Source organism: Hemicordylus capensis, chromosome 3, assembly GCF_027244095.1.
Source record: "Hemicordylus capensis ecotype Gifberg chromosome 3, rHemCap1.1.pri, whole genome shotgun sequence".
Lineage (NCBI taxonomy): Eukaryota > Metazoa > Chordata > Lepidosauria > Squamata > Cordylidae > Hemicordylus > Hemicordylus capensis.
The window spans coordinates 140,913,030-140,929,344 of record NC_069659.1 but is presented as its reverse complement, the minus strand read 5'-3'; the positions used below and the strand labels follow the sequence as shown (position 1 = coordinate 140,929,344).

Here is a 16,315-nt window from a genome sequence, read left to right as displayed (position 1 = left end):
GGTGCCCTGCTTATATTGCCACCTGGAGTGTTTCTGCTTGTGGACATACATCGTTGTTGCTTTATTCTTGGGGAGCAAAACACTTTAATGTCTTCCCTGTCATCCCGTCCCCATTCCCCCTAGGAAGGGGGAATGTCTCTGTGTGATTTTTTTTGCTCGATGGGCTGACAAGCTTGGTATGGGAAATGGTGGCAGCCCTGATACTGGGCTATTGTATTGCTAGATGGTTGACAGGAGGGTGGGGCTGTCACTGGGAGAGGCAGCCAGCAAGGAGCACCAAAGGCATGGAGTGGGTGCGATCCCAGGTAAGTCTGTGCCGCTGTCTCCGATTGTGGTTTCAAAAATGGAATGTGGTTATGGTGGCGTCCGGGTTCAGATGTAACGCTTTGGTGGGCAAATCAGAGGTCTCAGCTGCAATCCTTTGTGCAAACTGAAGGTTCAAACTGGAATTTGGTGAGCCAAACTGCAGGTTGCTTTCAGCTTGAAATCACAGTTCCATGAATTTGGACGTAATTGAGTTCCAATCTCTGCCCCGTTTAACTATGATTTTGTGTTACATCTGAATTCAGCCATAGTTTGAAGTGGGCCTTCAAACTATGGTTTGTGTTAACTATGTCTGTGATATGTGTGATGTCTGTATCTCTCCTTCCAAAATCTCTGCTTCACCATAGAAATGAAAGAGGCACGCAGCAAACCATGGTTTGCCCTTATGCATTTATAAGCATGAGGGCAGTGAAAATCATGGTACTGATATAAACTAAATTACAAATATTAGTAATTATTATTTCTAAACTAACATAATTTTTATGTGACAGACCTGTTTTACTGGCTTTTACAGGCATCATTCCCAGGAAATTTGCAGCTAGTACTGGTTTTACGCCCAACTGGATTCTTCCACAGAACTCTCTTCGACATAGCATTCAGATTCCATAGAGATGATTATAAGATGAAGGTACCGGTTAGTGCTTAAGTAACTCATTTTTGTAAATGTAAATGATATATTTTTAATTTGCTTTGTCCTGTATTTTTATATAGTGTTACTACTTTTGAACGAGATAGCTTTAAACTATAGATGTATGTTTCATCCTGCACAACATTAGTATAGACATGGGTGAATAAGGGTGACTGTTTGTCAAGTAATTAATTATCACAGTGAGCATTCAGCCACATAAATCATTTTGTTTTTGTCCACAAGGTGGTGAGACAGCTATGCTTTATATATTTTTATTTATTTGTCTGTTTTATTTATTTATTCGATTTATATACCACACTTCCAAAAATGGCTGTGTCACAACTAAGCTTTCGATTATTAAGTAGTTAAGATTCTGTGATTAAAATATAATCTTTGAGTGGATGCTATACACAGCTCTCCACATTGCTGTATATCCACCCATTACATAGACTGTCTCGTGTATTTATTTATTTATTTATTTATTGACATATTTTTATATTGCCCAAAACTTATGTCTCTGGGTGGTTTACAACAGATAAAAACTACATTGAAACATTAGTTAAAAACAAAATAAGAAATTTAAAACACAACAATTTTTTAAAAATTTAAAACAATGCTCTAAAACAGCATTAAAACCATTAAAACAACATTAATTAAAAGCCTGGGTGAACAGATGTGTCCTTAAAGACTTTTTAAAAATTGTCAGAGATGGGGAGGCTCTTATTTCACTAGGGAGTGCATTCCAAAGTCTCGGGGCAGCAACAGAGAAGGCCTGTCCCTGAATAGCCACCAGACGAGCCGGTGGCAAATGCAGACGGACCTCTCCTTTCATTGGTATTATTTTCTCTCATCATTTACCTTTAAGATGCTCTAAATATATCTTCATTGGTTGTCATGTTTGCTAATATTGTTTTTGATTTGATACACAGTCAGATACAAAATGAGTGGTTAGCTACTCAAGGCAGGACCGCTATACTCATGGATAACTATAGCCATGAAAACTAAAGGAACTTTATCTGGAAAAACAAGTATGCTTTCAACATTTGGACTCAAGGATAGTATGAAAATACAGTTTGGCTTGTCACAGTAATCTGTTTTGGGCAATTGGCATTAAAGCTTCTTTATGTCCTATTGGATTTAATATTTGGAAATTACAATTAGATTATGGTCATGAAGCCATAGTGAGGGAATGGGCATGTTTGAACTTGGTTTAGTCCTCCACCTTTAGTAATTCTCTCAGGTGTTATGGCATTTGTACAGTGAAAAATAAGAGGGCCACAATATACTGTATTCAAAGAAAGTTAGTCATGGCTGAATCCCATTGAAATGTATGATACTTAATGTTAGTTACAATTAACTGGGGGCATTGATTTAAACGTTGCTTTGTATGGCTACCTTTCTCTGGATACAACTAGTGATGTTATCACTTCACAGTGTGTGCAGGGAAGATAAGCCACAGGTGACCAAGGAGGTATGCACAAGGGTCTGTGCAATTCTCACCTGTCATTGCCAAGGAGCAACCGAGGAAAGGGAATGAGACACTCTGGTATACCAGTGCAGGCACAAACTAATGACATCCTTCAGATTACTTCCATTTTGTGACTTCTGTCACCAAGCAGTAACAGAGGATGAGGGAAGGTCTTATTCACTGTGTGCAGGGACTATGAACCTGCACTGAAGCCCATAGTGGTCTGTTTTTTCCACTGAAGCCTAAGCAGGCCAATATGGGCCTCAGTGCAGGTTTGCAGTGACTGCACAATGTTCATAGAGCACTCCTTCATCCTCTGTTACTGCTTGGTGACAGAAGTCACAACATGTAGTATGATCTGCGCCCTTTATTCACATGGGCCATGAATAGAATACATTGTGTTAAAAGTGAATTGAATGTTTTTGTGGCTATGCCTTCTGTTGTAAGCAGAGAGTGTGTCCGCTAGTATACACAAAGAGAAGCATAATCTGATGCATCATGCTCTGACTGAAATGGCAAACATACAAATTGCCAAAACAAAAATCCTAAAAAGTTTAATTTTATCAATGTTATGACAATGCTTATTTGCTTGGTTTTAGATCATAATGCTGAGCTCATTAACAGAATTGAATGGCTACATTGACAAAACACAGCTAACAGAAGATCTTGGTGGCACTCTGGATTATTGCCACAACAGGTGGCTGACACATCGTACTGTGAGTATCACACATTCTCTCTCACACACACACACAACTGTTTCATATAAATGGGCCATTCTGTTGTATACCTTGTCCCTAATAGCATGGGCTTATGAATACAGATTTGGAATAGCATAGAGGAGAAGATGTCTCAGAGGAACGTAGCCACCATGAGTAATGAGTTATAAAGTGATGATTTCAGAGTTTAGAAATCTAAAATGTCTTGTAAAAGGGATTTTTTGTGATGTCTCCTGAGAGAGAGAGAGAGAGAGAGAGAGAGAGAGAGTGAGTATACAGCAGCTGAAGTTAAAGGGGAGAAAGACAGATATAAAAGGTTTAGGTCATAAGTATATTGATGTTGTTCCTAATAATTAGCTTAAAGAAAATGCACTTAAGGAGTTAATGGTGGATGTATTTTCCTTTACAAATTTTGCATTTATTTTTAAAGTGGGGTTTTCAGTTTTTTAAGTCATATTTCTAAAGATTATGAATTTGGATACTTTATTTACACGTGCATGGATGTATAGCATGAACTCATTTGCAATATCTTTGTATTTCAAAAGGCTATAGAGAACTTTGCTTTAATGGTTAAACATACAGCTCAAACACTTCGGTCCTTTGGGACTGAGCTGTCAGAAACAGAGCTCCCAAATGATGCACAATCCACCAGTTCCCTTCTTGCAGCACATACTGAAAGCAAGGACAAAATGAAGGTATGGTACTTGTGCTGTTTACATAGAGTGGCTTTAGTTAGTTATATGAGGGTTTCCAGAACATTCTGCTTACTAGGTCCACCTACAGAACTTTAGCGTGCTTTGGCATGCTCTTGCTTAGGTCAACACTCCTTTGATTTTTCATTGGGAGGTGTCTTATGCTGAGTCCAGCCATTGGCCAGTGTAGCTCATTATTGTCTAAAGTGACTGTCTAGGATTTCAGACGGGCCTTTCTCAGCCTTGCCCGGAAATATGAGGATTGAACTGGGACTGCCTACATGCAAAACATGTGTTTTTCCGCTGCACTGGAGCCCATTTGAATTCATTCTCCCTCTTTATGCTGTCTTTCCCCCAGTATCAAGTGCCATCAGTTTCTACAGTCATCATAAATTTGAGCTTAGACCATTTAGTAATCCTTAAGAGGACACGTATGAAAATATACATGTAATCATATAAGTGTGAAATATTCAAATCATAAAGTAGCTTGACTGCATTATAAACAGCCTTCTCTCTCTCCCCACCAAATCTTCAGTATTTTTCTAATTAAAGCACTTGCAAATTAAAAGTTTGTGTTAGGGAAATTCCTGTAAGGTGTTTTGTGTTTGTAACATTACCTGTGCCAATCTCTTTATTATCTGTTAGGCAAACATATCCAAGAAAGATTGCCCTTTTAGATGTTATAATAAATTAAAGTAGTTGTTAGAAATACAAATTGGATGTTTTAATTTGTTTGTAGCACAGCTAGAGAAGATGGAAATTCTTTGTCAGAGGGGGAAAAATAGAAATACAATAAGTTCACCTTACTACCAGCTTTAAATAGGTAATACGTTAAATACTTGTGAAAATGATTTTCTTTTTTGTGTAGGATCCAGAAAAGTTAATCAAGTCCCACTGAAATGAATGAGGCAAATTAGTCCAGTTCCATTGAAATTAATGAAACTTAAGTTAGTCTTGACTAACTTGCTTTATTTATTTCAATGGGGCTCAGTATTGACTAAGTCTAGTTGTGTCCTTTAGTATGTTGTGATGTACCTCAAAAGTACACTCAAACTGTTTTTCAAACCACAGTTTGGGCAAACTGTGGTTCATCGCCATGGTCACTGTTGTTCACACCGATTGGGCTTCACATATGCATAGAAGACTGTTCAGGATCCTTTCAAAGCTCTCTTTAGTTCCAGCTTTTTTACGAGGGGTCCTTCCCCCCTGGTGATATCATGGCCCTCCTTCCCTCAGTTCTTCATTGTCCACTGCTGCATTTGGTGCTTCAGCTCAAAGTTCCTTCCATTACTAGCTCTCATTACCTCCCTTCGAGAATTTCCTTCCGTTGTTATTGTTTTCAAGTTTAGTCTAGCTTGCCTCTCTATCTATTGTAGTTCCTTCCAGCCTTTTGCTTTTTTGCATTTTTTCCTTTTCATAGCAGTTTCCCCCACCTACCCCTCCCCTTTTTTTTAATGGAGACCTTTATATTCATATATGGTTTGCTCCCCTTTTATCCACTTGCCACTTTCCCTAAGAAAACTTGGTTGTTTGTTGGTGTATGGAGAAGAAAAGAGAACAAAAGGTTACTTTCAAATATTGCTTGGGCTGTTGGGCAAGGCTACCGTCTACTGATGGTCATTCCCGTTGCCTTGTGTGCCTGGGAGAGGGACATGAGTTGACTCCTGCACTTTTTGCCTCCAGTTTGGAAAACAGGTGTGGAAAAAACATGCACAATGCCTCAGAGCTATTTTGTGGGAATGAGCATTGTCTGCTTTGCAACAACCTCCCAGTATGGCCACCTCAGCCCCAGGTATAACAGTGCCTCAATTGGACCCTTCCTTTACAGGGGTGCTGGCACCTACAGAGACCTTGGTGGCCTCCTCTCAGCCCCATTTGACCATTTCGGTCCTTGGAAAGGGCACTGGAAAGCCACAAATCCCTCAGGCAGACCCCGCGGCTTCCTCTTCCTCGACCGATTCCACTTCCATACCAAAGATTCAGCCACCTCTGATTGCAAAGCTCAAGGTTCTTTCTGACCTGGCGCTCAAAAAGAAGAAGAAAAAGAAGGTTCAGCGGTGGGAGCTGCCCACCCAACCCAGGGCACAAGACACGTTGTGGACAACTTCAGTGTCACAGGTGTTGCCGCTGATCCACAAAACATCCGTCTTCCCCCCGGTAACTCCACCATTACAGGCGGGAACTTTGCAGCAAATGGAAGACTCCTTAGCACCAGTCCACCCCAAAATGCCAACTCCTCGTGGCTAGGTACCATCACGGCACCAAGACCAGAAGCTGTATCTTCAGTACTAAAGCCTAGGCTCCCGATGGCCTCTCCCCACAGCAGGATGAGAGAGACAACCCGGATATCCAAGAGGATTATTATGAGAACCCCTTTGATGACTACAAAGAGGACCCTGCCTATGAGCGTCATCTTCCCTATGAGTATGCCTGGGACCACTGGGAGGACTGCAGATGCTATCCATGTGGGAGACTCCGCCACTCCCCCTCTCCCTACCATCAAGACAGGAGCAAGAGCTATTCAAGGTCCATTGATTGTCCACGGTACTGATGGTCGGATTGGTCTCCGCAAAGACCTCACTCCTCTATGAGAATTGCTCTCAGTACCGTGCCTCCTCCAGGACCTGGATGCAATGTTCCAGGTCCAAGACTCCTGAGGACAGGACACCTATGGAACAGCACCTGCACCACTCTACTTCAGTGGACCACCATAAGATTTTAGCACCCCAGGACCCAGCACTCCCTTGCCCTGGAGGGTCCTGTTCATCTACTCACCTCGCCAAGCCTACTGACCCAGAATAACAGGTCTGTATGTTACCCAGATCTGAAACAACTTCGCCTCTCGGTGTGCTTCTCTCTACAATATAGAATTTTACCTTCAAGTGGTTCTGGAGGCTGCCTGAAAACCTTCTATGCATTGAACTTATGAACTAAAATGGAGGCATTTCTCAGAATTCGCCAGAACCAAGAACATTGATCCTTACAGGATAAATTATTTCTTTCCTGCTTTACTACCTCCTCGACTTGAAATCCACTGTACTCTCCATGTCTTCACTCCGGGTGCATTTGGCAGCAATATCAGCAAAAGTTACATTACCAGGTGGAGAATCCCCCTTTACATATCCAGTAATTAAAAGATTCCTCAAAGGCTTCCTCAATCTGTACCCAGATGTGCCACTTACATCCCCCCAGTGGAACCTCCCTTTGGTACTCACTCAGTTAGTAGGCAAACTGTTCAGACCATTGGCTACAAGCAACCTCTGTCTACTCACCTGGAAAACTGCATTCTTAGTGGCTGTCATGTCTGCACATCGAGTAAGTGAGCTTAGAGCCCTGAGTTCAGTTGTATCCAGATGTCAATTTTCTCCTCAAGGTGGTAAGCACCTTCCATAGGTCACAGGTCTTGTCCCTGCCAGTCTGCTTCCCAAGCCCAGCTTCCCAGGCAGAAAGGACTCTTCACTGCCTCAGTGTACACCGCTGTCTAGCATTCTACAAAGAAAGGACACAACATATCAGGAAAGCTCAAGCCCCGTTTGTCTCTTAAGTCACCAAATCTCTGGGCACCTGGCCTGTCTCACAGTCGATTGCCAAGTGGATTGTAAGTACTGTCACCTTAGCCTATGAACTGGTGGATGAAGAACTCCCGAAGTCTGTCAGGGCACACTCCACAAGGGCGGTTTCGACTTCCACTGCCTTTGACAGGAATGTCCCGATAGAAATCATCTGCCAAGCAGCCACCTGGGCTACTCCACACTCGTTCACCACACATTACGCATTGGACCTACACTCCAGGTGAGATGCTGAGTTTGGGAGAGCCGTACTGCATTTTATCTTCCAGTGACTGCGGGCCCACCGCCAGGTAGGTGAGCTTGCGATGCGCCCATCGGTGTGAACAACAGAGACCATGACGATGAACAACAGGTTGTTTACCTGTCAATGAAGTTCATCTAGTGGTCATCTGTTCGTTCACACACCCTTCCATACCCCCCCTCCCCCGCTGCAGTCTCTTTCAGATCAACGGACACTTGAACTGAGGGAAGGAGAGCGTGACATCTCCAGAGTGGGAGGAGTTCCCACCAAAAAGCTGGAACTAAAGAGAGCTTTGGAAGGATCCCGAACGGTCTTCTACACATGTGTGAAGCCCCATTGGTGTGAATGAACAGATGACCACTAGATGAACTTCATTTACAGGTAAGCAACCTGTTATTTTTTATTGCATCCACACTAGCAAATCTCTAGTTTAGAGAAGCAACACAAGGCTAGCAAAAAGCAAGACTGATGATAGTGTAATAGTGGGGCTTCTCAGAGTTAAGTTCTGGAGATTCTAGGCAGTTTGCCTCTAGAACCACTCAAGGGCTGGAATCCCCAAACATCTGGTTTTATGCAGATGTCCTTTTTGGAGAAGTTCTGCAGTGACAAGATCCAAGCTGTTTTCTCTTTGCACCTTAATTGAACAAACCTATCCCAAAGACAGCTGAGAAGAGACAAGATCTAAGGCCTTGGTTCAAAGCCTGATCCTTTTCATAAGATGCAGTTCCCGTGGCTTAAATGGTACCGCTAGGGACGATTCTCTGACCTTAGATTTCACAAAGCTGTAGTCTAGGCTGAAATAAGAATCTGAAGTCTGGTCTGAAAGTACATGAGGCAACAAACCTGCTGAAGCTAAAGTCTTGGTTCCACTATGGAAGAAAGACAGGATATACATGTATAAATAAGTTTTTAAAAATGGAACTAGAGCTCATCTTCAGCCTTAACTTGTTTGCAGGAGGATCTCAGGATAGCATTAAGACAAGGTTATGACATTCTCCAAAGTATTAGAAAACCAGTTCTAGACAACCCAGAATACAGAATGAATCCGGATCAAATTGAAAATCAAATTACCGTGGAGAGGTGAGATAAATCTATTATTTATAGCACATATCTTGGTTGTGTGCCTGTTCTTCTCTAAAATAAAGCCTCAGATACAATCAGAAAGTGAGCTGTTAACATGCACATTTTAATACCTTTGTGAAAGCCTGATAAATGGCCACAAAGAAGGATGATTGTCTGTTTTAGGCAGCCCTGTTGTTTTGCTGTGGGGAAGCATCAAACAAATGACTGTGTCTAGATGGTTGACTGCTATTGTATAAACACAGTAGAATGATTTACAGGTGTATTGTACTTTGAAAACAAGATACAGCCTGGCACTGGATAAGGATATTGTCACAATGCCTGTACCATCATTTGTGCTGATCTAAGAGTGGAATCTTGTATCTTCTTCAGTTTAGCCATGCAACTATTTTCTGAAGCATCCAGATTTCACTCTTCAGGACACAGGCATGTTTTGTGTGCTGCACACAGACTGTTTATGTTTATAGCCTTAGCCTGCAAGCCCATACTCACTGCTGTTTTGAATGTTCCATTCATAGTTAGCAAACTAAGGGTGGCTGACCTCTTCCCTAAACTGCTGCTGACTAAGGTAACTTTTCTTAGTATGGACCAACATTTGGTCCTGTTTTCTTGCTCTCTGCATAAGGAGTACTTAACACAGGCAGAGTGGCAAAGTGAAAATAATGAGCTGCTCAGTATGAGCTGCCCAGTATGGCCCAGTTTGAGCTGCCCAGTATGGCCCATCTAGCCCATTATGGCCTAATATTTCATGTTGTCTATTCGTATAGGACTATTGCCTCTCCTTGCACTTTGAACTCATAGAATAGTTTGAAGAAATGCTATTGCACAGAATAGTTTTCTGTCTGAAGAAGGAGTTTGATTCTAAAATATTGGGAGCTGTTCTTTGACACTCACAAAATGCTGGATGTTCATCCTTTTGATTCTAGACTTTTAGCTCAGCTAAATGAAACGGAAACAGCCTTTGATGATTTTTGGTCTAAACACCATCAGAAGCTTGAGCAGTGCTTACAACTTAGACATTTTGAACTGGATTTCAAAGAGGTATACTTTTAATGCGTATGCTATTTTATCTTAGCTTCTACATCATTCAGAGTCAGCACTCAGTAATGCTTTGTGTTTTGCTGTTTTGTCCTTTTTACTTTTTCTCCTCTTTTTTACTGTGGAAAAAGGCTTGTCAGTTATGTTTGTGTCTGTTAAGGATAAGAAGTGAAATATATTGAATGTAAAAAAATTATTTTTAATAATGCATGTATAAAATAATGTGACTTCCAGATAATGTATAATGTAAAATATATTATACCACAGAGAGAGAGAGAGAGAGAGAGAGAGTGTGTGTGTGTGTGTGTGTGTGTGTGTGTGTGTGTGTGTGTGTGTGTGTGCGCGCTACCTTTCAGCTCTGTGTTGTCTCCAGTGACTGGCAATGACTCTCCAGGGTTTCCAAAAGGGGTCTTTTCCAGCTCCACCTGCAGATGTCAGGGATTGAATCTTGTACCTTTTGCATGCAAAGCAGATGCTTTCTACCATTGAGGTATATCTTTCATATATGAATGAGGACTCAAGACAAAAAGATTGCTGGAATATGTGCTGCTGCTACCCATAGTTATGTTAGCTGCTCTGTGATTCTTTCTGTGATTGCTTTTTAACACCAGGTCCCCAACAATGAAAAGCTTCCTCAAGGAGCACTCGTCATGGATTCACACGTATAAGTTTCAGTGATTAGAAATCCAAGTGATTGAGAAGGCTGTCGGCTTTCTCTGGTTTTTGTTGTTGTGATTTCAGTATTATTATTTAATTGATGGTTCTTGAAAGTAATGAGGGAACTTTTTGTTCTCTCAGAACTGTGACTTTTCAGGCTTTTACTGATATGCAGCTGTCTCTCATTCCAGATCAAAGCTTCTCTGGATACTGTGTCTGAGAAGCTGTCTTGTTTCACTGACATAGGAAATAGTTGTTCACATGTGGAGCATATTCTGAAAGATCTTGCCAGCTTTGAAGAAAACTTACTACAAGTAAGGATATGAAGTTCCTCCATATACTGAATTTTTCAATGAACTGCATTTATAGAGGTAGTTACAACTTAAATTTTCCTGTCCTATACATGCCTTTTTTTAGGAAATTCTGGAAAAGGCCAGAATACTGATTTTTGAAGGTGATCAGTTTATAAAAAGCAACCATTATGCTGTGGATTCTATTCTACCGAAGTGCAATGAACTCCAACACCACAGTGACACACTTACTGCTGAATTTAATAAAAGAAGGGCTCTCCTGAACTGTTCACATGAATTACATAGCCTGTTGGAGAAGGTAAATCTCATCTTACAATTCCCTTTATCATTGTGCTGATAATATTACAGATATATGATTAACCTACCAGTAATCAGTGTTGATTACTATGATGCACTGAAGAGGAGTGGGGCCCTTCCCTTAAAGAATGGCCTAATATGCCTATTCAAAAGCTGAGGCAAAATACGTGATCAGAGAGGCCAGTTCCCAGGAGCTAGTGCAGAGAAGAGCAGAAAGCGGGACTAGCAGGATCAGGGAATGCTTGCAGGGCCAAGGAAGCCAAGCAGGAACAGGGGTCACAACAAGGAACACAGCCAGTAAGCTACGCATTGAGGTGCCATTTCACAGCCAAAGTCTGGCAGAAAAGGCAAGTTTATATAGTGACAGGAAAAAGCAAGGACCAGTGGTAGCAGAGGAAGAACTGGAGCACGACAAAAAGCTCTAAAGCTAGTTGAGCTGGAAAGGGGATATGGTTTTCCAAAGGGATGCAGTGGTTCAAGGAAAAGATTTCCATCGCATATCTTCTTTTAAAAAGATTGTGGTTTGAGTATATCTGTGGTTGATAACCCTGGAAGCGTAGTCGAGGGTCCCATTCAACGTTTTCTATCTAGTATATGAGAGGAATGCAAGCCTTGATCTCCTTCACGCTCCTGCTGTGGTACTGCTCATCCAAATCCTGCTTTCCATGTTGTACCTTAGAGAAGAGAACCAAAGACTTTCCAGGTCATACTGAGGGAGGGAAGGAGGATTTTTAGAATAAAGTCCAGTCAAGGACACAGAAGAGGCTTTTGATTGAAGTCAGTTAATAGAAAAGTGTCCCTTATACCTCTGTGGTTGATAGTCACACACATTCCTCAGCTGTGCCGGGTCACACTGCAGTGAAGTGGATCTCACATCACTCTGTGCATGCTTGTAAAAGTATTAAGGCGGAGTATGTCTCCTTACCATTGGGCTCAGACTTGTGAGCTTTTCCTCCAAGGAATTTCCCCAAGAGTTTCTCCAGCCCTTCTGCTTCAGCATCCTTGCCTTCCTTTCCAAGTGTCACTCCTTCCCAGCCAGGATTCCACCTCTCATTCCTCTCAGGTTTGCTTCAAAGGAGGACAGGAACTCCTGGGCTCATATGTGTGTTCAAATGACAACCCCACACATATAATTTAAGGAGATCTGCTATCCTCAAATGCCATGTTACCAGAACATAAGCCATTTCAGGATGTTTAGCTACATTTTAATTATGCAGATTTTCAGTTCTCTTTTGAATATGTTGCTAAGGCTTTTTGATTAATGACATTTAATGATGTGTGTTCTTCATGCTTCCTTTGTATGTTTGTAGTCCATGAAGTGGTGTGATGAAGGAATTTACCTTCTGGCTTCGCAGCCCGTAGACAAATGTCAGTCCCAGGATGGAGCAGAATCGGCTTTACAGGAGATAGAGAGATTTTTGGACACTGGTGCAGGCAATAAGCTCAAGCAACTGAATTCCTTGTACAAAGAATATGAAACCATCCTTAGTGAGGACTTAATGGTAATATTAATATCTTGACATTCGAATTGAATAACCTTTGACAGTCGTGAACATAGGTAGAGGTAGGCAATTGTACAAGTAATGACTTGGAACATTCCAGTTGGAAGCATGAACATGGCTCCTCAGTTTGTTGTCCTCATTCCAGTTTTTTGACATAAATAACCATAAACTGTGGTACCAGAACCCACTGTATGTGACATGTTATGGCTTAATGCAAAATCTTTCATTCAGCTGTTATCCTAACATAGCTCCACTCTCTACCAAGACTTTGTTAAGAAGTCCATCTAGTCCTTGCCATGAGGCACAGCTGGCCTCTTTCCTTTAAGAGACACTCCTGAAGCTGTTAAGGGTGCTGTTTTTAAAATACGTCTTTTGCGTTGGAGTTAAGATACTTAAACAGACGTGCATGTACATCAGGGCTAGAATATGGATGCTCTGCAAACATGCTGGCTTGGATTCAAATCCCCACTTGTGTGAGTAGGAGCACTTCTTCTCCCATGTGGTGGTGGGTGGGGGCCACTGCTTCCCCCCAGCCCCTCTTCCTGGCTTCTGGCTGTCATGCCACCCCAAAAGCTGCACTCCAAGGGACCCTATATCAGCATGCAGCCTGGCATGAGGACTGCAGCCAGGGGAAATCTCAGCAAAACCTCCCTGTAAGCAAGTGGGTTTCTTTTCTTGGCAGCAGGGGTGGAGGTTAGATACAAACCATTGAGTGCGTACTTATCAGAATGGAAAGGCAATGATCAGGAATTTTACTTTTAAAAAATATTTTCGTGACTGAGCCACACAATCGTATTCTGACTAAGAATTTTGTTCTCTGTGAACTGAGTGAAAATATTATTCCATCTTAAAGTAGAACTTTTTTTCCTTTCTGATTAATTGTTATATTCAAAGAAAAATATTTAAAGCCAGTACCCCATAAATTGAGTAATGAATCAATTTGTATACATAAGTTAGAATGGCAGTTCAGAATTTTAAAAATAAATGAATTGAAGCATGTCATATATTTAAAAACGATGATGGGATTTTGGATTTTGCTATAGGACCACTTGCAAAAAGTTTTTCAGAAGCAGAAAAGCACAGAAGAAATGTTTCAAAAGAGGCAAGTCAGTCTTAAGAAACTGGCAGCTAAACAGACTCGTCCAGTTCAGCCTGTGGCACCTAGACCAGAGATCTCTGTAAAATTGCCTTGTCCTTCTCTAGGTAAGTAAACCCTGCAAACTAGCTTGATCTGACATGCTGAATGGAGTTGAGCTTATGAGTATGGTTGTTGAGACTTCAGCTGAGACCTCATGTTCCAGTTTCAGCTGTTGGATTCTGTTTCATATGCCAGGCCTTCAAAGAGATCCGGAAGACCCGCCCAGCCCTCATATGGTTCGTAGAATGAACTACAGAAGAACCAAGGTAATTGTGCATGTGTGTAGTAGTTATCATTTCCAATCGCTCTGTGTGTGTGTGTGTGTGTGTGTGTGTGTGTGTGTGTGTGCGCGTGTTTATTATACACGTACAAGAACAGAACAGATTTAACTTTCTTGTTGGCAAGTGGATTTCCACTCATGGCAGCAGGGGAGTAAGATAAGTACCAGTGATTACTTTGTAGGGATTTTAGATGTACTTAATATTTGAGTCCTGTAACCACAATTTTGAAATTGCCATTATCACAAAGAAATTCACAGCCTTTAATCTATCCCTAGTCTTTGCTGTCCAAAAGTGGGGAGGGCTGTTACAGCTTGATTGTGTTTTAACTGTATTCTTACTATATTTGAGGTTTTTAAGTCTTTTTGTTTTTGAAGAATCAGTCCAGATATAAATGGTTATTTTTTATCAAAATAATTCTTCTCTTCACCCTCAAATTTGATTGCATGCACACCAAATGAGCCATTTTAGAAGGGCGGTATATAAAGCAAATAAATAAATAAATAAAATGCACAAAGATTCTGCAAAACTCAGTATTTTAGTGCCCCAGCTTTTCCATAAGATGAGGCCCAAAAGCAAGCCCAATTTTATGTATTGTGTTAATTCTTCAAGACTTCACAATACATTTCATACATGCTTCAAGTATTTTCAAAGTAAGAATGCCAAAGCATTTGACCAAATAAATCGCCATGTTTGTACATCCAGATAAGCCTCCATCCTTTATCTTTGATTTTTCAGTGTCAGACTAAACATTATGGCAATGCACCTTCCACTAAATATTTGTGCAATTAAGAGCAAACGATGGGTTGGGGGGGGTCAATTTCACCATCATCTGCTGCTTTTCTCTACTCAAACTCAGATTTCTTGTTTCAACCTCAGCTCAGTTCTGATAGCGGAGCCCAGCAGAAGGGCAAGTGACGTGAGGAGTCAGAATGCAGGGAGGAAAGCCACTAGTAAGGGGACAGTTTCATGTGTATGTGTATACACACACGCGCGCGCGCATGCTGTTTAAATTGTACACACACACTTTTACTTGATGCAGATTGGGGCAGACTCTCATTTAGTAGGCTGCTAATCGTGCATCTAGTAGGCCAACCGCAAGCATATGAAACTCCCTTATCTCAAATCAGACCATTGGCTAGGTGCTGCACAGTAATGGCAGAGGTGTTTCTATGGCGGCACCAGAACCAAGCATGCAGTCCAACTCTTACTGTGGTTTTAATGCAGCAGGGAAACCATTCTGTGTGTGAATACTCCCTGAAGGCTGGAGGTGTCAGCAATACCATATGCCCTGTTCCAGGTCTATTAGTATCCTCTATAATAAAAGCCTTGGGTGTGCGCCCGTGTCTCTGCGCCCATGTCTTCCTCGGCCGTTCTGGGCATGCACGGATTGCATGCCCAGAATGTCCGAGGAAGATACGGCTGCAGGCACCAGGCGGCCATGTTGGGGAGAGCGGCGGGCCGAGAACGGCCTACGGGGAGGGCAGATGCGGCAGCGGCGGGACTGGCCCTGCTGCTGGAACATACGAGGCAGCGGCGGCGGGGAGAAAAGACAGCAGCAGCGGAAAGAAAAGAGAGGGGAGAAAAGACAGTGGCAGGCACCAGGCGGCCATGTTGGCTGGATGGCCGGCCCGGCCGCGGGAAGGCCGGAAGCAGCGGCCGCGGGACCAGACGGACTGCGGGGAGGGCAGAGGCGATGGGGGCTGCTGGTGGAGCAGGCAGGCAGGCAGGGCTGCCTTCTCCTCGCACAGGCAGGCTCCCCGTTCCTTCTTCAGTCACCTCTTTTGCCGACGGGAAGCGGAGTCGCCGATTATCACCCCGGTTAGGGAGGAGAAGGGGAGAGGAGATTTCCTTCTCAAACAGTTCCCGATTTAAGAAGCCCACCGCAGAGGTCAGGACGGATCACCCAGACCAGCAGCAGATGGAGGAGCAGCAGCCGCCGCCTCCTCCTCCGCCCCCTCCTCGGGATTTGTCTTTCAGTTTCATTGTCAGGTGGCGGCGGCGGCGACAACAGCAGTAACTCTGCCCGTGAGCGTCCACCTGCAGGGCTCCTCTGGAAAGGAAGGGCGGCTGCCCAGGGTTGCCTGCGTGTCACTCCCAAACCGGTCTCCAGACAAAGCTTTGTCCGCCTTAATAGTCCAGCTTTTCGCGAAACGGCAGCGGCAGGTCCAGCCTACTAGCACCCATTATTTTAATGGGCTTAAAAATACTAGTGTGTGTATAAGTCTCCATATCCTGGCCACCACTGCAGGTCCAAGGGAGCTGGATAATGCCTAAGATCCTGCCTCATTGTTTGAAATGCTGAATGTGGAAGGTTTGACAAAAATTTAATTTCGGGAACTTCTAAACACATCAATCATTGGCTTACAATGTGTT

At 42.6% G+C, this 16,315-nt stretch overlaps 1 protein-coding gene across 16 annotated transcripts in view; it reads left to right on the top strand.

The window, feature by feature from the left end:
* MCF2L (MCF.2 cell line derived transforming sequence like) overlaps positions 1 to 16,315 on the top strand; it is a 178,959-nt gene that overhangs the window by 122,256 nt on the left and 40,388 nt on the right. For 15 of the 16 annotated variants that reach the window (XM_053306934.1, XM_053306943.1, XM_053306939.1 and 12 more), the window contains 10 exons: positions 839 to 958; positions 3,020 to 3,136; positions 3,682 to 3,831; positions 8,594 to 8,718; positions 9,645 to 9,759; positions 10,605 to 10,727; positions 10,831 to 11,022; positions 12,332 to 12,523; positions 13,567 to 13,726; positions 13,857 to 13,927. In XM_053306934.1, the coding sequence (XP_053162909.1) occupies positions 839 to 958; positions 3,020 to 3,136; positions 3,682 to 3,831; positions 8,594 to 8,718; positions 9,645 to 9,759; positions 10,605 to 10,727; positions 10,831 to 11,022; positions 12,332 to 12,523; positions 13,567 to 13,726; positions 13,857 to 13,927 (1,365 nt within the window). The remainder of the gene's footprint in view (positions 1 to 838; positions 959 to 3,019; positions 3,137 to 3,681; positions 3,832 to 8,593; positions 8,719 to 9,644; positions 9,760 to 10,604; positions 10,728 to 10,830; positions 11,023 to 12,331; positions 12,524 to 13,566; positions 13,727 to 13,856; positions 13,928 to 16,315) is intronic. The other variant, XM_053306931.1, reaches the window with a different exon arrangement.